The 27,884-nt window shown below is 34.5% G+C and overlaps 1 protein-coding gene and 1 pseudogene across 6 annotated transcripts in view; one reads left to right on the top strand and one right to left on the bottom strand.

The window, feature by feature from the left end:
• CMC1 (C-X9-C motif containing 1) overlaps nucleotides 1-27,884 on the top strand; it is a 71,713-nt gene that overhangs the window by 23,413 nt on the left and 20,416 nt on the right. Inside the window, exon 3 of one of the 6 annotated variants that reach the window (XM_074312730.1) lies at nucleotides 276-2,092. The exons of the other annotated variants lie outside the window; for them this stretch is intronic. Coding sequence (XP_074168831.1) covers nucleotides 276-313 — 38 coding nt within the window. The 3' untranslated portion in view covers nucleotides 314-2,092. Of the gene's footprint in view, nucleotides 1-275; nucleotides 2,093-27,884 lie in introns of those variants that run through there. 6 annotated transcript variants of the gene reach the window in all.
• LOC109454517 (large ribosomal subunit protein uL18) lies at nucleotides 16,981-17,760 on the bottom strand (annotated as a pseudogene).

Raw genomic sequence — 27,884 nt, 5'->3', positions numbered from 1 at the left:
AGAACGTCAGCTCCGTTGAAACTGAACACTGAGATGCAATTTAGAAATAGGATACTTCTGTTGTCATTTATTTACTATTTATAGCCTTTGCTTTATTAATTATAGAATTTTACATAAAAGCACTATGCATGCTAATTGTATAGTTCTTGGATAAAGATATAGGAATTTTAATAAGTGATCTGACTTTCTGCTAAGTGCCTGAAACATGATTATGTGGGAAAGCTTTTCTGTTTGATTTTTTTTTGTGTTTTTTTTTTCATGTCATTTCAACCCAGTTGATCATAAGAATTGGGTCAGACTGCCAGCAACTTAGGTTTGTGAAGGGAATGGAACAGCTTTTCCAGGGACAAAGAGAAATGAAATCACTTTCAATGAAAGAAAGATGCCTCATTATGCTCACCAACAGCGGTTATTGACAGCTACACTTCCTATTAACAAGGCGCATTTAACTAAGAGTTTGGCTGTTGGATCTTTGGACTTGATCTAATTTGCTAGCATTAATTAGTTTCTTTTGAGCACAGACACTTGGTGCTCACAGCTATAGATTTGGAGGGCTAATTAGGATAGAAAATTGAACAGAATGGGGTAAGGCATTAACCTTCAACCATTACCAGCTGGGACACTGATAAAGACCACAGAGTCCAAATGCTCCCCATTGATGTGAAGAGTACCCTAATGAATATCAATTTCAGCCAGGTTGTTATATTCTTACTAGTTCTCTCTTCATTATACATTTTAACCAGCTTCCATGATACCTTCATTGTCTATGTGTACCCTATTGGTTTTTACTATACACTGATTTAGTCTGAGTTGCACATTTCATCTTATGTGTTAAACACAATTAAAATTTCCCTTAAGTAGGAGTAACATTTAGAATGTTTCGCTATCATATACCCCCATCCTAAAATGTACTTTTATCTATAGTTACTTGATTCTAATTCTACAGTGACTTTTTATAGAGTCACAGTAACCTTGCCATTTCAACACAATGAAACACACTGAAATAAGAAAATCTTAGTTTTGGATGACAATAAGACAGTTTGTATTAAACTGATGTCAAACTTCTACGCTATACACCTGAAGCTGAAGTTGAATAATAGTGAATGTCAACTATAATCATATATATATAGTCACAGGATGTGGAGTACAGCATAGGGAATAGAGTCAGTGGTATTGTAACAGCTATATACAGTGTCACAGCGGTAGTAGGCTTGCGGGCGGTGGGAATTATCATTTTGTGAGGGGTGTAAATGTCTAACTATTACATTGCTTTGTACACCTGAAACTAATAAATAAATAAACTGGTGTCAAACTTGAAAATCTTTGTCTTTATAAAATATGTATACTTTCTTGTTTCCTTTTGGAGAGAAAAATAGTGGCCATCACTTTTCTTTTGACACTTTGATTTGATGAGTAAAGGTGGTTTGACCTACAGATTAGATATAGAATTGAGAAGCCTTATCTTAATACTGTATAAACTTTGACAGGATTATAAAACTCTGTTAGTAAAGCATATATCAAAATAAAAGCTGTTGAACAATTGATTTAAATAGAAAATTCAAATTTATAATATTTGTTTTTTGGCAGGGATATTATTATTAGCAGTGTATAGAGACACTAAAATAAATGACTAAAGTATACTGGTAGACATTAACACAATGAATACTGAGTACATAGGGAATAGAACTGAAGGAAAATTCTAGAATGGCAAATCTCTCTTATCCTCTCCTTTCCCCGCCTCCTGAAACCTACCACAGAAATCCCCCTCCATCGAGTGTGATGGAATCATTGCTTTTTCTTGGCTCTGGGAGTTATCAACTTGTTTTAGGAAATTGGTTGACTTCTGGAAGTTTCTTTCCACTCCTGACTTTTTCCATGTGTTTGACTCTTTGCTAACTTAATGATTTATATTTTCTAGCTTAGGAATATTTTTAAAATATTTTATTATATATATTTACAAGTATGCATTCTAGTATTATAAATTTCTCTTCTGGAAATAGAATCTCCATAAGAAGAGTCACTGAATTGCTGTGTTTTGTAAAAATTCCTCATTGTATTTCCTTCCTTTTTTGAATTGCATAGTTGGCATTTGATATCAAGTCTCTCTGTTGAATAATGAAGTTTGCTTTGAAAATAATAAGTTTGCTTTAAAAATAATAAGAATCTTCTTTTTTGTTTTTCCTTTTGCTATGATGCATCAAGACCAAAAAGTACTTTGTCATCAGGGATGGCCTGGAACTTTCTTCAACTTAGCTATACTGTCCTACTCACTGACTTCTTTCATCCTTTGTGCCTGCTTTTACCCTGTTTTAATGTTTCTTTTGTATCATTTTCTTCTGTTGCTGTCTTTTTTTATCTTTTGGCTAATAGGTGGGAGTTTAGTTCTAAAGGGATTATACAAAATACAAGGAAGCATGGACAGTTTGTTTCTTTGAAACATTGTAGAACTATAGTTAAATAATATAGAAGCTTAATTAATAAAATGCTTCCCTCTTCTATCAGTCACACAAAACTGAAAAGTATGTGGTAACATTTTGCTAAATTCCAAAGATGTGTGAATAGACAAAATGAAAACCAAAGTAACAATGCTTAGGATGGTCTTGAGGTTTGCAGGCAGAGAACTATCTAAACATCAATTAAACAAATTGGAGACTATAAACAATCAAAGTAATCAATCTTCTGTCCAACTGTGTTATTTGAACCTGCCCCAAACTTTTCATTTGTTGTTTGAGCTGTGCCATTATTACATGTATTTTTGCCATTTAACCAGTTCAGCAATGTTCATTAACACTGAAGTGGAGATGTAACCCATCTTTAGACTGGTTTGGATAGATTAGGAGGATAATACCTAAAATCACCAATATAATGATTATTTGTTATGCCTAAGGGTATGTTTTGTACCCTGAGAAATACAAAGATATAAAGCACAACTCCTCCCCTTTGGCCCTGCACTGGACTGTGTTGCGGGTCCCCAAGACCAGTCCTGGGTTTGGTGACTTGCTAGGAGGACTCATAGGACTCAGCATGTAGTCATAATCATGACTAAGATTTATTCCAGCGAAAGGATACAAGCAAAACCAGCAAAGGGAAAAGGCACATGGGATGAAGTCTAGAGGGTACCAGGGGCAGGCTTCCAAGAGTTCTCTTCCAGTAGAGTCACTCGGGATATGCTTAATTCTTCCAGCATCGAATTGTGGTGACAAATGTGAAATGTCTACCAGGGAAACTCATGAGAAACTCAGTCCTCAGAGTTTTTATTGGGAGTTGATCACATGGGCAGCCTCTGCCTAGCATGTACCAAAATTTCGGACTCCCAGAAAGAAAGCAGGTATTCAGCATAAACCATATGGTTTGCACAACAGTTTAGTCACAGTGAGCTCTTTTATGAATCAGGGTGGGTGGGAACACTCCCAAAATCCAAGTTCTCAGACACCAGTTAAGGGCCAACCTTGCAAGCAGGACTTTCTGAGGCTAGCAGTATCAGGCCTGCCATGTTCTCTTTTCTGCATATTGACACAAGGATAGCTAGTAAAAGTTAATTAGCAGTAAGTATTTGTGTTTGCCTGTCGGGCCCAATGTCAAACCAATGGCATCATATGCAGTAGACCTGCATCAATCACAAATACAGCTGAATTATTTGTAAAACAACTGAACAAAGTATATACTGGTCATTACTCATCGATTTAGTGGTTCTCAGTTATATTTGTTAAACTCATACCTCTATCGTAGCACTTAATGCCTACGGTTTTCTCATTTCTGAATAACAGGACAATTTTTTAATAAAATTATAATTGGACATAAATAAGCTCAAATAAAATGGCTAGTTGTTTTCTTCTCAATGAGAAAGGTACTCTATGTTTTAGGTTTAGGCGTAAGTTAAGTTTTCAAATCTAAGTCTTTAAATGACTAACTTAGGAGGAAATTTTGTCAGGGCAGATGAATTTAATATTTTAATAAATGAGTTGCATATTTAATTTATGCAGCTCATCATTGAAGTTATAAGTGTGAGAGTCTACATTTGAACACAAAAGCAAAGAATCACATGGCTTGAAAGTTAGAAATCTTGTTAAAATGAATAAAAATTATTAACCTAAAGTGAGTTACAACTGTTCTGCTAGTACTTTATTAACAAGTCTTTATTATTTTCCTAGTTTGCAGAGACATCAACTTTCAGATTTAGATTCTTTCATCCGTTGAGAAATTAATCCAAAATTAAATATAGTCTAAACAGTATCATGCTCTTGTATATAAACTCTGAATAAAAAAATCACACTTTAGTTAAGCTACCCGATGATCCTCCAGCATTTTGTAATACTATTTGCATAGATTTTAGTGTTAATCAATTATTACATCACTAATAATATATCTAAAAGGCAAAAACAGGATTTTCAGTTTCCCTTAAGTACTTGAATGGAACCTTAGTGTTATACGTATGTAACCTTAGTGTTATATGTAACACAGTCACTCAAAAATATTTAGTGATATTTCCTGTATGCCAGTCACTGTTGTATGAACAGTGAATAAAACAGACAAAAATCTTTACTATTATATCCTTTACATTTCAATGAAGGAGGGAGATAAATATTACAAGTTATGAGCAAATATAAGTGGTCTGGAGTGAAATAAAGTTGGGTAAGTGCAGTGGGGAATGCTGGTGTTAGAATGGGGCTGCAGTTTTTGATAGGTGGTCGGTATTGGTCTTACTGAGAAAGTGACATTTGAACAAAATTTTCAAAGAAGGTAAAGGAGTGATATATGCAGATATCTCTGGGAAGAATGATGTGAACAGAAGGAATAGCACGTGGAAAGACTGAAGCGGGAATTGAAGCTGGCCTGCTTGAGGAAAACAAAAGAAGTCACTCTGGTGGATGGTGGGAAGTGAGGAGTTTAGCAGAGTGATTGGGGTTAGAGTTATTTAGGGTTTTGTGGTCTTGTAGGTATAGAGAGAAATGGAACGATGTTGACGGTTTACAGCAGTGGAGTGAGACCGGATCTGATTTACAATGTAAAGGCATCACTCACTGCTATGCTAAGAGTTGATGGAATGGAGCAAGGGCAGAATCAGGGACCCCAATTTAAGGATGTGAATGTGATAATGCAAGTGACAGATAATAGTGGACTAGAAGGGTGGTAACAATGGAGATGAGGAGACTGGGCACATCCAGGAGATAGATAGATAGATAGATAGATAGATAGATAGATAGATAGATAGATAGATAAAAGATTTTATTGGGGAAGGGGAACAGGACTTTATTGGGGAACAGTGTGTACTTCCAGGCCTTTTTTCCAAGTCAAGTTGTTGTCCTTTCAATCTGAGTTGTGGAGGATTCCATTCAGCTTCAAGTTGTCCTTTCAGTCTTAGTTGTGGAAGGTGCAGCTCAGCTCCAGGTCCAGTTGCCGTTTCTAGTTGCAGGAGGCACAGCCCACCATCCCTTGTGGGAGTCCAACTGGCAACCTTGTGGTTGAGAGGCCGCGCTCCAACCAACAACTGAGCCATCCGAGAGGCAGCTCAGCTCAAGGTGCTGTGTTCAATTTTAGTTGCAGGGGGCAGAGCCCACCATCCCTTGTGGGACTCAAGGAATTGAACCGACAACCTTGTGGTTGAGAGCCCACTGGCCCATGTGGGAATCGAACCGGCAGCCTTCAGAGTTAGGAACATGTGGAGCTCTAACCGCCTGAGCCACCGGGCGGACCCCAGGATATATTTTGGAGATAGAGGCAAGAAAGAACTGACTCCCTATTTTTCATCCTGAACAAGTAAAAGGATGGAGTTGTATCACAGAGAAGAGAAAGACCGTATGGAGAAATTTTATTATTTTAGTTTATGGTTATTGAAATCTCAGGTGTTTAGTTTTGGATATGTTAACTTTGAAACCATTGTATTAGATAGTAATAAAAATTAATCACTCTTTTAAAGGGAAACAAAAGAGTAGAATGTCCAGTTTTGGTGGTTCTGGTATTTTTCTAATATTTTTGTGTAAATAGTGCAAGTTTTCTTAGTGTTCATTAGGGATAAATTTTCAGCTTGGACAGTGATAGATTAAAAACTGATGTTTTTATTTCTTGGTTTTCTTTTTGAGATTCCACATAGACCAGTTCCCTTCTAGAACAAATCATAACTGATTTGTTAATTCAACAAACTATGCTTCAGTTCTACTATGTGCAATTGATGGTGCTAGGTACAGTGGGAAATACAAGGACATGGCCTCATAACACAATAAAGAAATTAAGTTACCTATTCAGGAGCATATGACCTGTCATTAGATCAGAGTTGATATTAGAATCCAGGTGTCTTAATTCCCCGCCTGGTGCTCTTTCCATTATAGCACAGCTTTTGACTCTGTCATTAGCAAACACAGTTCATCTGTGTGACTTTAGTCAGTTGGAAGTGACGGCCCAGCACACTGCGAATGGGATCAATCAGAAAGAGCGTCGTTAGATCAATGTGTCTCATGAGTGGTCGCCTTGGTAGGTGACGATACACTTTGCCTAGTACTTGTTCCTCTGCCCTTTGTGCCCGTTTATTTCTAGTTACTACTTTTTAGTGGCTGGGTTGCGCTTGCTATGTGTTACTTATCCCAGACTTCACCAAAATGGAAATTATTGTCTTCCTATAGTTTAAGCAATTTAAAATTTTTATTTCATTTTCTGGGAACATTTTCTAACATCACTTCTTATAGCACTCTTTTTTGGGGCTATAACCCTACATATGCAAACTATGTACCATTTACTCACTAAAAATGCAGTCATACCTACATAGCATACTAATTAGACTGAGGTGTTGAATTAAAATGTTTACTTTTATGATGTATAATGAACAATATCTGCTCTTTGATGTTTTTTACTGGAATTGGAACTCATTTTCTTGATTTTCATTACCTTATATCTTATGAAAAATACAATTCAGTAAAATACTGTGTGGTAATTAAAAGTTGATTTTAGGAAGGATACTTAACAAATGTGAACATGTTCATATGCTGTTTATAAAAAACATGATATAAAATTGCATACATGGTATATAATCCTAATGATAACAAAATAATAGATATATGTAGGAAAAAAGTACATTCAGAATTTAATAATAAGTATCTGGAAATATGGGAAGGAAGAAGGGAGATCCTAAGTTCTTTTTCTGTGTCATGTATTTTATATTCTCCACAATGGAAACATCACTTTCTTTAAATAAACTATTTTATATCCTGCGTGCACAGATTATAAGTGTGTAGCCTAATGAATTAAGACAGAGTAAACATACCTTCATAGCCACTTTTGAGGTCAAGAAATAGAAATTACCAGAAGCCAGCCTTCTTTGCGTCCCCTCCCACTCACTATCCTTTCCCTCCTCCCAGAAGGTAACCACCACTTTGGCTTCAAACTGGATACATTAATTTGCCTGTTTTGTTTTTTTTTTTAATTTAAACGGAATCATACGAGTACAGTGTATGCTCTTTTGTGTCTGACTTTTAGTCATCATTATATATATTAGATTTCTTTATGTTTTTCCGTGTAATAATCCTTCATTTTCATTATCATATAGTATCATTTTATGAATGTGGTATAATCTATTTAACCATTCTACTGGATGGTTATTAGCTCACTTCCAGTTTTTATACAAAGAATACCCCTGTAAACATTTCTGTTTATGCCCTTTGGTACCCATATTCCATACGGGATTTCTTGGTCTTATATATAATTTCAACTGTAGTAGATAATGCCAACATACTTCCAAATGACTGGAAGTATATCCCAATTTTAATAATAACCATAAAGGAATATGGGAGGAAGAAGGAATATGGGTGATTTTAAAAAAAACTCCATAAAATAATAAAAAGAAAACTGTAAAGAATCAAATGTCATGTTTTATAATACAAAAATGATAAATATAGAAAAAGTAAATTTTTCTGCATGTCGTATGCGATAAACATAATAGAAAGATCACAAACGAGGAAAATATATTTCTAACATGTATGTGACAAAAGTTTGATATCCTTAGTGTATAAAGACTTAGTATCAGTAAGGAATTGATAAATACCCAATTTAAAAAATGAACAAAGGACACAAAATTCCTTTTTGATAACTTACATATTAAAAATGAAGAATATTTCCTTGACTTTAGTGGGTTAATTGCAATAAACTTGATATTATTTAAAAATTCATAATGGAGAAATTGAATTTCTGGTGTGGTCTATTAGCTCTTACTACACTTGTTCTGCAGAAAACACCTATAAATTACGAACAAAATTTAAAAACAACCAACTGAAGTTATTGGAGGGTAAACAAAAGCAGAGGGAAATCGGGGAAATCAAACACTGAAGGCATAGTACTTACTCAGTGTTGTTGCCCTGTAGAGTGGCTGAGACTCTGACCAAAACCAAGACAAAAACACTTTGGTGTTGGTAGTTTGAAGAACCAAGCACCGGGTTTGGTGTAACTGCAGGCCCTGGAAAGTCTTATTCATATGTGGTGGGGTGAGCGTAAGGGGAAGAACATAAACCGCAATGGACCCAGAGACTAGGAGCCTCACGTGCTATGCATAAATTCTGTCTATACCTCTGGCTCAGTTCTAAACTACATATGGTGCAAATTCAAAGCAGCTCAGTTACGGCTGAAGGAACTGAAGCAAAAAGTTGAGTTGCTCCATTTAGGGGGAAGAGGGTTCCACAGTTTGAGTGCAGAGAAGAAAACTGCTGACATGAAAAAGAAAGAAAAGTTCTTCAGAGAAAGAGAACAGAATCCAAACTTTTTACATGTCATTCACAGTATTGGTGATACAATGATAAATTACTCAGTGTGCACGGAAACAGGAAGATATGACCCATCCTCAGCAGAAATCAAAGGAGGCTAGCTTCAAGATAATTAAGACGTTAGAATTAGCACATTAGGATTTTAAATCAGCTGTTGTAATTGCTTTAGAATGTAAAGGAAAATATTGCAATGAATAAAAAGACAAGAAATCTTAACAGATTTCAGAGCAATAACAAAAGACCCAAACTGAAATTCTAGAACTGAAAAACATAAATATCTCACATAAAAACTTCAGAATGAAAATGACAGAAAGAGCCATAAACCTAAGGATAGATCAATAGAAATATCCAATCTAAGGAACAGAGAAAAAACAGATAAAAAAAATGATGAAGAGACTCTCAGGGACCTGTAGGGAAATATCATATAGATAACTTATGGAATTGGAATTGCATACCTACCAGAATAGCTACAATGAAAACACTGACAGCATTCCCTAAACACACCCCAGCCCAGTGACCCAGCAGTCTGCCCAGGAGAAATGAAACATCTGTACAATACTTCTATTAGATTATTCATAATAGCCAGAAATTGAGAATGGCTCAGGGATCTCTTACAAGGAGAAGGGACAGACTTCACTGTGGTGTCCTCATACAGTGGAATACTGTTCAGCAGTAAACTTGAATACACTTCACTTATACACAGCAGCAGAGATGAATCTCAAAACTATTGATCTGAGTGAAATGTAAATATAAAAGAAATATGAAAGTAGAACAGGCAACATTTGTGGTCTTCTAGAATAGGCTAAACTAATCCAAACAATGGTCACACCATTGAGATAGGAATGGGACAGGTATTGATTGGGAAGGAACATCAAAGGAACTTTCTGGAGTGATTTTAATGTTCTGTGTTGTGTAGATTTAACTTAAACTTTTGTTTCAGTTAAGTGCTTGCTGTGTTTTAGATTTGTTTATACCATTTTATATCAATATCATCTAATACATAAGAAAAATGTAAACAAATTTACCACTCTAATCATGTGCCTTATGAAGTATTTGTGGGTAAGAAAATATATATAATGTATAATGTTGGCAAGATTTTGGAGAAGCAGGTATTTACACTGCTGGTTGGGAAAATAGATGAGCACAACGTCATGAAAGGGGTTTGTGAGTATTTAAAAACATTAACAAAAATTCATAAATGTGCTACTCCTTGACCTAGCAATTCTGGTAGGAAATGATCCGAGATGTGCAATAAAAGATGCGTTCGTATGTTCAGCACAGCATTGTATATAATATGGAATATTGCCAAAAACTTAGATGTCAGTAGTGAGATTGGTTATAAAAATTATGGTATAGCAAATGATACACGCACGTTTGTGATTATAATAAATGTGTTATTGCTATGAGAGACTAGTCATAATATATTATTTTCACTCGGGTTGGCAGTCTACACCTTGAGAGTCAGATTTTGCCCGCTGCCTGTCTCTGTGTTTTATTGGAACACAGCCATACTCTTTACTTACATATTGTCTCGGACTTTTTTCGTGCTGCAGTAGTAGACTTGAGAGTTGCAGCAGAGACTAAACAAAGCCTAAAATATTTACCATATGGCTCTTGGCCGAAAAAGTTTCCCGACCCCTGGTTTAATTAAATTAAAATTAAAAAAACACAGGAAGGGTTACCAAAATTCTCTAATGCCATACATTTTTATAAGCACTTATCATGTACCAAGCACTGCACATGCACTGCTCTGTGTAGATGAATGTGACTGAAACAGATTCCATCCTTGTTCTTATGTAGTTTAAGTATGGTCGGGGAGGTAGTTATTAAATAATATTTAAATTAAAATTATGATTAGTACTATGAAGAAAGAGCTATGAAGAAATGTTCACAGAAATTATTTCTTAGTATTGGGAAGATAACCTGACATTTGCTTCTTCAGACATTTTTAAGACTTTGTTATAATACTGCCCTTCATTTGCAGAATTCATTTTAACAGCATGCTTTCTAACTGTTTTTGAATGCCTATCACATGTTCAACATTGTGAGAAGTGTTACAGAGGCAGAGTAGAAGTATGAGACTTGCTGTTAAGTTCCCATTGTCCGGTTGATGAGAGACAAACCAGGCATACGTAAAGTAGAATTACACCATATAAAACCATGTGCAATAAAATACCTACATGTCAGTTTAGAAAAAAGAAAAGCCAGTGAATTCTGATTTAGTCAGGTGAGAGTTAATGAAAACAAGGGGCTGTGAACTGAACCTTGAAGTACCTGTGGCTAAGGATTGGGGTGAGTACAGGGAAGCTGGAAAAGCGTTGCAGACTCAGGATTGAAGACACAGAGTGAGAGTGGGCGTGGTTTGTCTGCACAGCAGTCAGGGCACTGACCTTAGGAGACCCCTGGTGCCTTTGCGGGATAATGACAAATAAAGACGGAATCAAGCTTGATTTTGGAGTGCCTTAAAAACCTTAAGCAGAAGTTTCCGTTTGTTTTCTAGCAAGAAATCAGAAGCATCTGAAGTCTCTGCTTTCTCCCTCTCTTTCTCCTGTCTTCCCAGGAAAAGACTTTATACAAATAGAATTGAATGAAGATTAATTCTGCAACAGAATAGAAGACAAATTGACTACTTTCCTTTCTAAATGTTGGCTTTCGGCATTTTTTTTTTTTTTTTTTTAAACTAGAAGCTGTTGGTCATGAAAGTTGACAGGCAGTGTGTGTTTGCCAGAGCTAAAGGGCCACCCATCTCCGACTGCTTTGGCATAACGTTACGCTGGCTTGTATGAGAAGTGTCAGGCTGCTGTGTGAGGATGAGCGTATTTCTACATGGTTAACTGTGACATACTTCTTTTTGTCATTCTTACAGGTGTCCTTAAGCATGTATTATTCATTATTTTCTCTAGAGAAATTGATTAGTCAGATTTGTCAGATTTTTAAATCTGATGTTTTTATTTTAAGTTCTCTAAGCTACAGAAAAATCTCTTTGGTCTAAGAATGGCTAAATAGCTAAATTATTCTCTTAATGTAATGTTAGTTGACTTCTGCATACATAATCTGAAAGTTCCCATTGGCACAGTGTTTTTTTCCCCAATCAACACCAGTAGCTTTACTCTGCATTCTAATAGAATGCCCGTTCTTATCTTTAAAATGCATGAATGAATAATCTGTTTATATTGATTTTTCATTCCTTTGATTCTTCACCATAACCTTAAAACTGGTTCTAATGATGAACAAACTCAAAACACAGCACAAATTTAACTCTGAATCCATATTATTAGACCTGTTTTCTTACTTTAAATATCTCTACTAGCAAAGCTTGGGAAAATCTTACTGGATTTGACTTGTTAAGACATATTATTTTTTTTACAAGATTTCCAGGTCATCACACACAAATTCAGCTTTCTCTTGACTTTCTGAATTTGTCCATGTGTTTATTTACAAGGTATTTCTGTAGTTCGACCCCATACTTACACCTTCCTAGTCAGTGACCTTGCCAAAGAATTAAGTCTTGGATAGAACTTGTGTTGGACAAAATCTTTAAATCTAACTTTTTTCAATGTCCTTTATATAAGGGAATAGATAATTAATTAGCCTTAGATCAAACCATAATACGGGGTTATATCAAATATAGTATTAGAACCCAGTTCTCGCTGCAAAACATTGTCTCACTCTTTTAGTTGTCTTTCTAAGCCTTTTGGATCTTTGAGCTCAGGGGATTTCATTTCCATTCTGATCGACTTTTCCAGACAGACAGTAGCCCTTTATTGTGGTGGAAGCCCTTTATTGCATGAGTAGGAGTGATTCTATTCCAACTCAGTACAGATTAATACAGTTAAAGCCATTGCTCACTTTTCTCATCACTCACCTACACAAACTGAACTAGAGCATCCTAGAATAGTCAAGACTATATTTGGAAATTTGATACTTTAAAGGGAGCTAGCCTACTCAATGAATAGTAGGGGAGGGATAGATTGTGTCAGTACAGGGTACAAACTCCAATTTTAGATATATTGCATCCTATTCTTTGCCCATCATATATCCTACATGTTTATTTTATGCCAACCTCATAAAATACAAACTTCCGAAAGATGGAATTTCTGATCATATTGAAGGTTTGTTTGACTAACCATACTTTTTGATGTACTAATGTGAAAAATTGGAAGTGTTTTTTTTTTTCTCTTATTTTGGCCTCAGGAGACCATGTGTTCAACTTACATATGGTTGATTTATTAAGGGACTCTAACCTCACAGTATCCCATGATTTTCAGAGTGGACCTATTTAGTCAACGTCTCAGTATTAAAGGCGTCATGCAGTTTCTTCTGCGTTACCTTTTTCTTCTGCATCTTCCCTGGTTAAATCTATTCAGATGGTGACATTCAAATCATCTTATTTTTATGGCAGAACCTCTATTTTGCCATTATGATTGCAGTGCATTTGATTTTCATCTCTCACACATAGGCTAGATCAGAAGTCCTCAACCCTTGCTGTATGTCAGAATTATCTGGGAATCTTTTTAAAAATACCAATGCATAGGCTTCTCTCCACAAGGAAAGGTGTTTTTGTTTTTTCCTTTTTTTCAAAGCTCTTAAGGTGATTTAGATATACATCCAAGATTTGAGAAACAAAGGATTCGCCCAAGGTACAGAATTACCACTTAAAGCAACACACGGTAACAGGCCATATGGATTTTACTCCTGTCCTCAGCTCGTTTTGTGGATCCTTTTTTGTTGAATTATAGTTAACAATACTTTATTAGTTTCAGGTGTACAGCATAGTGATTTGACATTTCTATACTTAAGAAGTTATCACCCCGATAAGTCTAGTAACCGTCTGCCACTGTACAAAGTTTCCACGGTATTAGGGACTATATTCCCTCTTCTGTACATTACATCCCCATGACTTTCTTATTTTATAATTTGAAGTTCGTATTTCTTAATCATTTTGTGTATTTTAAAGTTACATACTTCTCTACCTAGAGCACTCTTTTTCATATAAACTATACGTTTTTGGTTGCTTTGTTATTGTTGCTGTTCTTAGTTTTTATGTGTGTGTTTGCTATTTCTTGAACTTTTATTTCCCTTATTTTCATCTTGGAAGTTGAGCTCCAGGTTTCCTATGCCAGCCTTCAAGTTCTTTTCCAATGGGCCAAAGATTCTTAGCCAATTTTTAGGAAATGACGAATCCAAGTATGCTCTTGTAGTCTTCATCCCCTTTTAATCCTATAAATTATATGACTGCTCCATTTCATGCTTTCCTATACTGAAAATTACTAAGCTCATGGCACACACCCTCCTCAGTAGCTTTTCTCTTCTTTGCATTCCATCATTGCATTCTTTGGTTTGTCAGATTTCATATATAGATTCTAATCTAAATGAGCAGAGATTGATATGTGATCGTTTTAGATCCCTGAGTCCACAGGATGTAATGTGAATAATTAGTTTATAAATTTAGTGAAGAAAATTATTGTGACATGGTGAAGAAGGCTTTAACCAGCATGTGTGTGTTGTATTCTCTGCCCTCACCAAGATGGTGGCTCTGGCGCTGAGCACAGTAGATAAAGAGTCGCCTGCTGGGAAGGAAGGCCTGTGTGGTGACACGTTTTCATTCAAACTCTGTTTACACACTGAGTTAAAATTGTATTCCAGTCAGCATGTACATATTATGTAGTATATATACAAACAAGAGTTGATCTTTAAAAAATCTTATTTGGGTTAAGAGAAAACCACATGATTTATCAAGCTATCAGTTTATTATTATAATCCTGTATGTCATCCAAGTAAATTCTCAGCTCATTCTGTTATGTTACTCTGGTGGTACATACATACTAGACTTGTATATGTTTCTGAGTTTCACTAAGAAGAGGCTGAGTTATGTAGGTTAGTAGCCTTGCTAGCTAGTATCCTTTCATATTGATACAGTAACTTTTTTTTTTCTACATCATTATTTTGAGTGGGCCTAATTGAATATCAATACTTCTACTTTGATTTAGAGTTAGCTTAGATGGACACTTAGGAAACCTCTTCATATTTTTGAACTTGAGGAACATTTATTTTTCCTATAGTGGGTTATATCGGGTAGTTCATATAAGGATAATTGTTACTGAGATTGGATTCTTCACTTCTTTTCCTATACAATTTAACATGCCATTTAATGAATGTAAAGTTATGCAAAGCATTTATATTAAATAGACTTGTTAAGTATGTCTTTCCTATCTGCTACGTGGTTCCTACCGAGAGTGTTAATATTCAAATATTCGTTTATGTTGTGTGTTATTCAGGAATAAGAATATCCATATTCTTGATCTTTGAATTATCATTGTTAAAGAATACATTCCATAATGATATTTTCATTAGTGGGTGGAATATCTCAGTTTCTTTTCCCTTTCCATTTCCCTTTTGTTTTGAAGGTAAAGTTCCCAGGTAAATAGGTCATGGTATCTATACACTGGTTAGGAAGTGAAGTACATTATGAAGTAAAAATTGAAGCTCAGTTGCCCTCTAGGGGTTCAGTTTTAACACAGCACTTGTAGAAGTAATTTCATGAGATCTTTTTGGGGAGGGATAGATCTACAAATGGAGGAGCTCTATTTTTTATTTTCTGTTTGAGTGTGACTTGTCAACAGCAAACTGATTTTGACTATTTATTGCAAAAGGGAACATCCCACTTTTGTAACCTACAGACAGGTTAATTCAACATCCTTTTTGGTTTTTTTTTTGGGGGGGGAGGGGTTAAAGTCAGAGCACCTGCCTCAATAATCCAACCATCAATATATTTTCAAGAATTATTTGGTGGCCAATCCACAAATTCTTTTCTAACACTCTTTTGTCTCCTTAGTGTCATCTCTATAGTACTTTTAGGTCGGCTACCTCCCCTTTTCTGCCAAAAGTCAATACAGGCCTCAGTGAAGTGGTTTAATCATGAAAATGAATGCTTTCAGAATGCGTTCAAGAAATTTTCTTCTTTTGGTTTCCGTACCTTTGATTAGCATCTTTGTATGGATTAGTGAGAATACTTCTGCTAGTTTGAAACACATTGGCTGTCGGCTCTTTAACCTATATGGTACCCAGTTTTTGCATTGCTTGAGGTCCAGATGATTCTTTTTGGAATCTGTGTCTGGTACAAAGTGTTGTACTTTGTAATTGTAGAATTAGACTCTTACTGTTTCGTATGAGGGAACGATTTTTTTCTATTATTGAAAACGTTAACTAAACTTGGTAAATATGAAGGTTATTTTGTGTGCAGATGTTTAAATATTTTGAATATTTGAGCACATTTCAATATTAAATATGAAAATTCACATGCTTATTGATTTTTTTTAAATGATTTGTGTGATTTATGTGTATGTATTTTAATAATGCTCTTATATTCCTGTTGCAGGATGCTGTAAAACTTTATCCCTTTTAACATATAATTTTTTTCACCTCAGCAGTTTTGTTGAGCTTTTCCTTTTTTTTTCTCATGGTTATGGAAAAACCTCCATTAAAATTGTCAGAACCTAGTTTTAGTTATCTTATTTTTAAAGTTCAGCTTTTATTTATTATTTTAATACCTGAGAACCCATATTGGATTTTGATATATAATAAAATAATAAATTGGCTATGATATAGATTTGTGCTGTCCTGTGTAATAGTCACTAGCATGTTAGCTACTTACTATTTCTTAGTAGCAACAGCCACATTGCAAATGCTTGATGGCCACATGTCACCTGTGGATAATGCAGATATTGCTCATTTTCATCATTGCGGAAAGTTCTGTTGGACAGCGCTGGTAATAGAGACATGAATCATCTTTTTAAGTGTATTTTTTAAAAAAACATTTTAATAAGGTTCCCTCTGCAAAATGAATTATATGAAAACATATGTCTTTATATTTTCTTCTTTTTTATCCAAAGAATATTTTTGAAAATAGCTTATTGAAACTGGTCACATATGAAGTAGTTTTACCTATTTAAAGATCAGCATATATTTCTGATTACAAGCTAAGTGCTATCAAATGTTTTAATAAAAAGTATATATTTTTGAAATATGTTAATACATCTACTTTACCTCCATCTTGTGGTTGAAATATATGGAAGGCTTGTTCTTAGGAATATAATTAAACCATATTGACATATCCTGTTCCTTCCCATTACTATAAATGTAACATTAAGTGTTTACTTATTTTTTTTGATTGGTCAATAAGTTTATTATTGCGTTTACATGAAAAATCTTCATAGAAAATTGTGTTTTTGGCATATTAGCTCTTAGCAGCTTGTTCCTGAGCTCTGAGGATGCTTGCTTTCTTCTGAGCTACCCCATCTTTCTTCTGGGCAAGAGACATTTTGGGGCAAGAGACATTCTACCTCTTCTTTTTAATTTCTTTCTTAGGTTCCTTCTCATAGACTGGATTCTCTCGTATAGCAGATGAGCTTTCTTACACATCTCCTCCACATCTGGAGTTATGTTGTTCTTTATGTGTTGAGAGAATTGTTTCTTATATATCTTCTTCCATTAGGTAACACATATAATCTGCAATGTTCTGACCCATGATGTGTTTCCAATATACTTCCACAGTGAATTCCTTACTTTCTGAATTATAACCAGGGAATTATTTGGTACTGTGAGGAATAGACAAGCCTCCATCCACAGCTCTGTTCAGGGACCCAAAAGCTTCATTTCCAGTAGTAGTTCTGGCAAGCCCTGAAACCAAAGAGCAAGTGAAGGCTGCAGGTTCACCACCAGTGCTTTCCATTGCGCATTCATCTCCAGTCATGCAACATAATTTGTCAGGCCAACCTTTGCACCACACTTAAGGAGCCCTTGAGCATAAGCTGCACAGACTATCATATGGGCATAAGCAATCTGACAGATGACGTCTCTCTATCATCCTGTATTTGGGTGTGTTGTACTTATTTTTATCCTGGATTACCAAGCATTTCCGAGCACAGTAATCAGTTTTGCTCTTTCATCGTCTTCTAAATTTCACTTGGTGTCTCTTGAAGTAGACTTTATTCTTGAAAACTTGAACAAACCCCATCCTGCAGAACAGAGACCTGAGTTTGTGGCTTGCCAGAGACCTGCAGCATAGCTCCGGGGGTTAAAAGTGTGTTAAGTGTTTATTAACAAAGTTTTACGTCTTCCTCACGGAACCAATTAAAAATAATTTTTGATTTTGTAATCTCTAATAAGGGAGAAATCCTGAGCTGTAACTGGCCTTCTGAATATGTTGGAGTATTAAAACAAGGAATATAAACATTTTAATCATGGTTGAGAGGAAAAATAAATAACAAAGCTTTAGCTGCTTACTTGGCAAATGTAGTTTGGTATTAAAGAGGATTATGATGAATATGTTTCTATGATAAATCTATGAAGTTTCATAAATTATTTCTTACTGACAGTATCTTTTTCTTTCTTTTTTTTTTAAATTAAAGTTCATTGGGGTAACAATTGTTAGTGTAGTTATATAGGTTTCAGGTGTACAATTCTGTAATACATCATCTTATATCACATTGTGTGTTCACCACCCAGAAACTGACAGTACTTTAAAATGACTTTCATTTTTATAGTTTCTAGTTTTTGAAGGTGCTTACAATTCTTTTGTGGATGACTGTAATTGTAAAATTATTGTTGGAAATAAATGAGCATTAAAGCATTTTGTAAAATGTAGCATTCCATATAAATGTATAAAGTTATCTTAAAAATACTTAATGTGAAATATCAAAGGTTTAGGAACATTTGAAATCAGATTTTTGTATCTCATTAAAAAAAAATTTCTTTTTAATTTTTTACAACTAAATATGTGTGTGTGTGTATATATATATATATAACCTAATATTTTTTAATTTTTATATCATTTTAGGGCTGTTTTTGAATTAAGACTAACACAATTTACAAAGCAATATTAATTTAGAGTTAAGTTTTTATATTGCTCTAGGAATCTAAAAGAAGATATTAGTTAAATTCCAAGAATTTAGGAAGAATTTTGTGCTAGAAGTAGACTTTTCAGTTAGGTTAGATTTGAATGTCTTGTTTTTTTAAACTCAATTTATCTTCTTAGTAAATGTTGGGAAAGAAATAGCCTTTAAATTGGTGGCATCTAAATTACCACTTTGTTTAGAAGATATCCCAAGTAGGAGTTCAAACATGAAAGCTGAATATCACACAAGATATTTGTGTGGCAGTGAGCAGAGAATAGCCTGATTGTGTAAGACTGGTTGTGGTTTAAGGTCATGTTTTGGTGCTCCTTGATAGCCAAGAAAAAAGTCTCGACTTGATATCATAGAAAGCAGGGATTTATTTCCTTGTAGAGAAGATTTTTATTTAGGGGAAATTCTGTGATCTTAGAAACTTAGCATTAGATGGAGCCTTCGAGGCTGACTAGTCCCACTTCAGGAAACAATATGTGAGCCCTCTTCCCCAGTTCAGGCTTTCATTATTTATTTCCCCCAGCATTTCTTGTTAAGTTTTTAGAAAGCATCATTCTTTTAATAAAAATTATAAATACTCAGTTTATATGATGTAAGAAACATGTTTTTCATATTCTAATTTTGGACAGTATTGTTTCCCTGATTTGAAAGTATTATTATTTTTCCCCCATCTCCTGTCTTTAAGGTCTCAGTTTTTCTAATTTCTATTTTTACATTGTCAAAATTTGTAATACTTAAGTTCTTTCTATAACCATAAGTTCCGGGCTTACCACATCTTCTTTCCTTATTTCTTTGATTTGATTTGAATGGCTAGATGTCATTGTCAAATTGCTTATTTAAGAAGAAAATATTTGGGTTCTGAAATCCTAGATATCTTTCATATTTGGAAATGACTGCCTGTTACCTTATACATGTATGACGTATAGGGTGGGTATAAAATTGTCAGGCCTTTATTTCTTTCCCTCAGAACTTTGTACATGTTGCATTACTAATTTATGACATTGAATGTTGTCTGGAAAGTATGAAACCAGCCTGGTTTTCATTCCCACCCCACCTTACAACCACCCTGCCAGAGGTGATTTGATTTTTCTGCTTGGAGACTAGAAAAATTCTTTATCCTTGAATTTGATAACTAGGATATATTTTAGGTGTCATTTGTTCTGTATTAATTCCCCCCCCCCCCCAGAACACATTGTGTCCTTTTGCTTTGTACATTCAATTCTTCATGTCGGAAAACTTTTCTTAAATTGTCTTTTAAAATATATATATTTTTTTTCTTTTTAGAATTCTCTACCTCAGAGATAGCAATCATCCTTGGAATTTTGAAATGGGATTAACACTTGATGTTATTTGCTACATAACAAATTACCCCAAAACTTGGTGGCTAAAAACAGCACAACATTTATTATCTCACCATTTCTATGGGTCAGGAGTCCACGTGACGTACCTGGGGCCTCTGCTTTAGTCTCTCACTAGTCTGTAGTTAAAGTGTCGGCTCAGGGTCTGCAGTCTCATCTGAAGCCTCGCCTGGGGAAGGATCTGCTTCTAAGCTCATTCAGCACTTGTTGGCACCATTTCCCCCATGGGATGTGTGTTGACAGTCTCAGTTCCTTGCTGCCTGTCGGCCAGAGGCCGCCCTCCATTCCTTGCCACATAAGCCTCCCCCGCATGGCAGTTTTCTTCCTCAAAACCTGAAAGCTAGAAAGGTAATAAAGAACATCTGCTAACAAGACAGAAGTCATGATCTTTTGTAACCTAGTCGTGGCAGTGATATCCCATCCACATTGTCATATGCTTGAATTAGAAGGAAATCTCTAGGGTTAGCCTACCTTCGTGGGGACTGGACACAAGGGCATGAATACCAGGTGACTGGGATCATTTGAGGCCATCCTAGAAGTTGCCTGCCACAATAGTTGCCTGTCATACGTTGGTTTTCTCTGTGTTTGCATGTTTAAAAATTTAAAAATGTTTCCTCTATATTTACTGTGATTCTTATAAAATCTCTTATTTGAATTTTAGCTTTGTCTATCCTATTTCTTATAAATATGTAATGTATTTAGCACTGTTGTGGATTTGTTTTGGTCTTCCATTTGTATTTTTATCTCCTCTTTCATCTCACTCTGTTTTACGAGCTATTCCTTGAAGTCTAGCTTTCTTGAATTTATGTTTTCATTTAGTTGTTATATAGTGTGACATTTGAGATGAATCCTCTTTTCCTTAGGGTGTGTTTGCAGAGTTGCCCTGCTGTTTCTCTGAAAAATTGTGGGTGAATACTCTTTAACACTCCTGCCACCTTCTCTGATGTGTTTGTCCTCCCTTGTGGGCTGTTGTGTGAGGGCTGATGAGTTCTCGTCCTTTCCTGAGGTTGGGGGAAAAGGCGCACACTGGCCACTGCAGTGTATTTGTTAAATAGCCTTCGGGAATGTTTCCTCTTTTCCTGTGGGGTTACCTTTGGGTTGTCCTCTCTGTTAAGTGTGGAGCCCTGAAAAATGGCATACCTGGTGGCTTTTCTACCCCTTCTGAGAACCTCTGAAGTTGGATAGAGGCTTTCTTCTGAGGGGTTTTGTTTTGTGTTTTACTTGTCACTGTAATGTGGACACTGATATTAAGATTGGTTTAGGTGTTCTGTCATGTTTCATTTTGTTGGATCACATGGAGTTTATCTGTCATTCTGCTCTAACATTGGAAAGTTTTTTTTAAAACCGAAATGCAGGAATTTGCATTTATCTCTGGGAAATTTCACCTTTGATTTTTTTTTTTTTTTTTTTTTTGCCTGGTTGTCCTTATTCTTGAGATTATTTTGAATCAGGTCAACCCTCTCTTATACCTGTATATGCTAATCATGCCTTTAGTGAGTTCCTATGAGTCTGTAATAGAAACCGGAATTTTGTGGGAAGGTAAATGCAGTAATTCCATTATTTTTGCATCTTTTAAATCTCATCCATTTGCTTCCTTCCTCATGTCTCTGGGGACAGATGATAAAAATGGTGATCCGTATATGGGCTGAGGCTGGATGGAGTAGGTGATATTAGAGAAAGGGGAAGCTTTTTCTCTGAGCAAGCTACAAGAAGAAGGCCTGCTTTGGGAGAGATGACAGTGAAAATGGGAAGCATTGAAGGAAACATTAGCGGGACTTGGTGTTTGAAGAAATGACCGCTGAAGAGAAGCATGATGATGTCAAACGTTTGATTAGAAGATACCCAGCTTTTAACCAAAATTTGCTTTGAGGTTTCTAATAGAAAGCATTACAACAAGGTTTTAAAACAAAACATACACCTTTTACAAGTATTCTCTCTTTAACTTGAAAATTCATTAATTCTATAAAATCTGTGTTTATTTTCTTTCTGAGACCTTTTATCTCTTGGATGTTTGATGAAATTTGAACTGTATGGATTTCAAGTAAGGGAAGAGAATAATTGTTATTTTTTGAGGAACCCATTTTAATTGGGTAAAATAAATGGGAAGTTTGTGATTTTTTTAAAAAAGGCCTTTAAAATATTAATGCCCAGCTATGTAGAAAGTGCTGTCCCAGGATATGCCCATTAATAATACCTGTCAGTGCCAAGTGTGGGGTAAATGAATTTATCCAAATAAATAAATGAATTTCGTCGAAAAGAGTATAGAACTGGCATTGCAGTTATGAGAGCCTTGCTCAATTCTTATGTGTATGCAAAATAGAGACGTGCTTTTCCCCCCTATTAATATGCTAATATTTCTGTAATTGTTTTATTTTTTTACAGAATAGCTTTCTAATGTTGCAGATTATGTACTTAAAATAAATAGCAAAATTTGAGGATAGTATTCCCTTTTGTCAAATGAAATAAATTCTTCTCTTTTACACTATAAGACAAGTAAACTTTTATTAATTTTCAGATTCCAAATGAATTTGGGAGAATTTTTCACAGAATTTTACAAAATAAATAAGATAAAAAAACTTACATAGCTACATGGACATTAGTGAGTACCAGAAACTAACTACTAAACTGCTTGTATTTCATAAAAACAAAAACAAAAACAAAAACAAAACAAAAAAACAAACAAAAAAACTCTTTAATTGCAAGTTAAAAAGCTAATGGAAACTAAATTAAAATCAACAAAACAATAGTAACAGAAAGCCTGAATTTGCTCATGCTTTTTCAGTCACTGAATTAAACACAATATTTTAACATGGGATTTTTTAATCTTTTTTCCCCCATCTTTTCTTTAGGAAAAATGTTTGTATTCATTAACTTACTTACGTAAAGTAGAGGACTTAGGTTCTTAGCACATGCCAACAGGGTAACTTCTAGATTTGTCATTCCAAAACATCAGCCAACACTCATGTTTCCCATTACTCAGGGAATTAGTTAGATTAGAAGTGAGGCTTAGGTTAATTCACTAAACTTATTTCTTTATTCTTACCCAGGTAGAAGTTGCAGAGATGCTTAGCTTATGGTACTGATTTTTTAGAAAAACAAAACAAAACAAAAGAATCTGTAGACTATTTTAGTCTGACCTCATGTTTGCTTTAAAATTTTAAATCAAATTTTTTGTATTTGCCTGTTGTCTTTACTTCCATTTTAGTGACATCTGAAAAGTCCTGTCTGATTCCCACAAGAGTGACTTAGTTGGCATTAATAGCGATACCTTCTCTTTGGTGGTTGGTGGAGTAGCCACCTTTATTGTGTTTAAAAATCCAGTTCTGGAAATTTAATTGAATCTAAAGTTATTCTTCCTTCAAGTCCATTTTCCTTATACATATTTTTTGATGAGTGATGTGTAGAATTAGAAACTGAAGTATTTGTATTATGCTATCATTGGGAACTGATTCCTTTAGTTCAAGTTTTCCCCCAAAATTCTCCTCAGAGGGACCTACCTTGACAACCCTACATAAAATGTAACCCACTATCTCCATTCTCCCATAATCCTCCTTACCTCTCTCTCCTTTTTCCTATAACTTACCACATTCTAACATACTATACAATATTACGTTTCTTGTCTGTCTTTTCCTTTTGAATAAGCTTCATAAGCACCACGATCCTGGTTTGTTTTACTAATTTATCCCAAATACCTAGAACAGGACCTGATATACAGAAATGCTCATTAAATATTGAACAAAAGAGTGAATTCAAATATGTTGTTTCAGTTGTTTTGCTACTGCTGTTGAGGATAAGAATTAGCATGTACTAGGCCAGTGGCTTTCAAAAATTCTTTTCATCTGGGCTATGGTAAGAAAAATTTTAGAGTACAGTATATACATATGTATGTATTTTTGTGTATATATGCATTTATATAGCTGAAATGCACAGTATCCTTTGATATTTCCTATTCTTTTTCATTTTTAAAAACAAAGGCTGTTTGCAGTCTGCATTTTCATGATCCACTAAAGAGTTGCAGGCTGTAGTTTGCATTAGACAATAGATAAACCACAAACTTTTTTTTTTTAATGTAAATAACATCTGGTTTTCCCTTTGTCTTATGTGACTGGAAGTGTTTTAATTCAGATTGATCTTTGAGGGTACATGCAACATTTATTTTTCAAGTTTCTATATCTATTGGCTACTGTTACGAGAAACTGATTCTTCAGTTCTTTAGTAAAAATGACCTTAATTTGTAATATGCAGTTTCTCTTGAATGTTTTTTTTTTTTTAAGTTTGGGTTCATTTGTTTCTGAAGGAGGAAGAGCTCCTTCCCAATATACGGGAAGAAGTAATTAGGAGACAGAAACGGAACTGCAGTGGAGTTAAAAGGTAGCCATAAGATTCATTTTGAGATCTGAATAAAATCCAGGACTAAGTGGGTTGGGAACAGATTGTTAGAAATCTGAATTCATCTCTTCTCCCCCGCCCCGCTGTTATAAGACTTAACAGGCCAGGAATTATGCATATGTTCAATTAACTAGAATGTGATAGATCCCTCCCATGAAAAATGTTGAGACTCTTTAAATGGTGGGTTGATTACTATTGTGACCATATAATATTTTATGCTAATAACAGAAGACCTAGGAAATAACTTCTTTCTATTTGACATAAAAAAAAAAATGATGATTCTCCAGTTTTAAAGTTTGTACATTTTGAGAAAGCTCTTTTTAGCTTAATGTCAGCAAAGCAGCTGCTCTTTGAATTTACTTTGTAAAACACTGAATTATTCATTTCCATAAACAAAACTTCCTTAGTAATTATTTAGCATTAATTTATTTCTCTTTATTTCAATCAACCTTGTTGACATTTTATTTTAAAATTAATAATACTCTTTGTGGAACCTAAGAAATAAGAGTCTGGCAGCCACAGTCTCTACTTCTATTCTTATGACAGAAAAATTTCAAATCTTTTTTTGTTTTTATATTTTAAATATTATGTGTTTTAATTTAATTTTTATTATTTTAGTGAAAGTTAGTAATAAAATATAGAACAAAAGTAAAATTCTTATTTAGCTGTATCTAGTAAGTAGCTTCTTAAGACACCAAGCCCCATCGTTTTGACCTGTTAGATTTTGCCATAATGCTTTATGCATGAGTATATGTAATTAACAACTGTTATATTGGACTCTGGCAATGTAAAATTATTAGAAATACTTAAAATAATTGTTCATTTCGTCATCTGTACTCACAGGTTGATTATTAGACTGTTTAATAGGGGAGTGGAAAGTAAAGATCGTTGTTTTACATTTCTTGGAATTCTTCCATCCATCTTTGCAAATGTGGGAAGAGTCCTTTGAATTTTGTGCTGCCTTTCTAGTCGCCTGTGCTGAGCCTTCAGTCTCATACTAGTCCTTGCATATGTCCCCCTTGAGCAGTCTTTCACTGCCATGTGCTATTTGTCATTTTTCCATAATTGCTGTTTTATTTTGTATTGTTTAATGTTAAGTGTGTCGTTTCTTTGATGCTCCGTTGGAGACTTCTTGAGGGCAGCAGACAAACTGTTTGTTAGCCTACTAAATGTCTGGTAATTTAATAGAGGAAGAAAAGAAACCGCTTTATTTTATAAATAGCATCCATTCAGATGAAACATTCTTCTTACTGCAAGTGCTTCTTCGAGCATACATTTAGAGACGTTTACCAACTGGTACATAAGACATTCAGCGTGGGCGTGAAGGAATTGTAAACTTTTAGTTAAGGGCCCACTCTGATTCTCTGTTGTTGGTTTCTGAAAGGAAGTAAATGTACAACATCCATCATGGCTGATATTGCCTCACAGGATGAAGCAATGGAAAGGATGAGGCCTGTGGAATTAGGGATTGGGGAGTTAGGGATGGGAACTTCTCCGTTTAACTCCTCTGCTTCTGCAGCTACAATGCTGTGTGGAGTAATTATGAGACTTACGCTTAGTGGTTGTCAAGTGACTGATAGCTGTTTTTGAAGGAATAACCACATGTGCATAATTATTCTAAAGTTGAAGTGTTCAAGAAACCCTTTCAACCTAACGTCACAGACCATCAGCCTTCAGCTGGGGAGCCATTATGGAGACGGATTTTGTTTTCTCTTCTTTGCAGTATTTGAAAAACAAAGTTAGCTAAACTATTTAAAATTGTGAGATTTTTACATAAAACAAAAATTGCAGCTTTATAAAAATTAAGTCCTCACATCTGTAATGCTGTGTTTCCATTTCTGCAAGGCAAGCAATTATCTGGAATAAAGTAACAGCTGTACCTTTAAACATGGGGCATGGGCACTGGTTTGTTTGTCTTTGTGCTTGTACTATATACACATATATATACACACATACACACACACACATATACACACGTAATACATATATTATATAACATGTATATTGTACATACATAGACATCATAATATATTGTATATAGTAATATATTATAAACAGTATAATACGTATTGTATATAATACATATTATCCACTTATACATATTACGTAAATGATACACATACAATATATAATATTGTATTTATTAGAGAAATGTTTCTCTGATGATAGGCTTTAGTCAGAAGTAAGAAAATCAAACTGAGATATTGTTCAAGAAAAATAGGATGGAGTCTTTCATAAAAGTAAGGAATACCCCCTTGTAGCTAACATAGCCCACCTTCCAAGTTGCCTAGGCAGCCCCAGCCTTACATTCTACAAGTCTGGAAAAAGTCATATCTTAACAAATTTTAACTTTCATGACCTTAGTTATGGTCTATAACTAACTTCTATGGCTGTTTCTCACAGGCTATCAATGTTGGAAATCTATATTTTTTAGGTTAATTTGCATAATTCTTGGCTCCTCATATTTTTTTCTATAAAGTGATATATCTAAGACACCAGAAAAGATACATCTAAGGTAAATAACACCTATGAATTATTTAGTACAGAGTAGTAAACTACTTTATGAAGTTGAAAAATAATATATAAAGAATATGTATTTCATATATTTTACATGTGAATTATACCTTTAAAGTACTTTGCATATTATAATACACAATGTGTATAATAAATATATATAATGCACAATGTTTGGCATACACTAAGGCCTCTCTAAATTATTATTTTCAATATTAATAAATAGTACACTTAGCTGTGATTTTTATTTCTTAAATATATTATTTAAAATTTGAACACATTTCTGTCCTTTTCTTCGAAATTATTGAGTTTACTAACAAGCAAAACGATACTTGCTGTTCATTTAATCCAATAAATAATTTAGCTTTATTCTTTTCCATCTTAAATTTAAGGGGCATTAAGGCATGAAAGAGGAGGAAAATCTATATCATGTTCTCTTTAGTAGTAAGAGTTACAAATTTGTAAGCATTTTGCCATTTTAGGATTTACTGATGTTTACCCTGCTCAGCAAGGATGGGTCAGTGTGTCCTGCTTTTTCTGGAAAAGCCATAAAAAATTATTTTATTTTTTTTAACATGTGCATTCTTTTTGGAGGTGGTAGTGGTAGAAAGTATGATCTAAAAAGAACCATTCCTTTGCCCACCTTATAAATATCTGTGCCTGAAATAAGACTCATCTCTGAGAATAATCAATGTTTAATAAAATTGTATTCCTAACTAGTTGAGCTGATAAATAGTAAGGTTTGTTTTAAAGAAGTCAAGTTTGTTTTATGTCAATTTTCTATTTGCCCTGTATAAGATATATTTAATTACTTTATTCCATCTCTGTGTTCAAATTAATCAGAATCTGCTACATATTGGTGCTCAAATTAGAATAATTCTTTAATCAACTGTGTTATCCATGCCATGGTAGACCAGAATAGAAAAGCTACTCTTGGCATATTGAAGATGCGTGCATTTTATTTTCTATTGTAA

Source organism: Rhinolophus sinicus, linkage group LG10, assembly GCF_036562045.2.
Source record: "Rhinolophus sinicus isolate RSC01 linkage group LG10, ASM3656204v1, whole genome shotgun sequence".
Lineage (NCBI taxonomy): Eukaryota > Metazoa > Chordata > Mammalia > Chiroptera > Rhinolophidae > Rhinolophus > Rhinolophus sinicus.
This window is presented reverse-complemented; position numbering and strand designations above follow the sequence as displayed.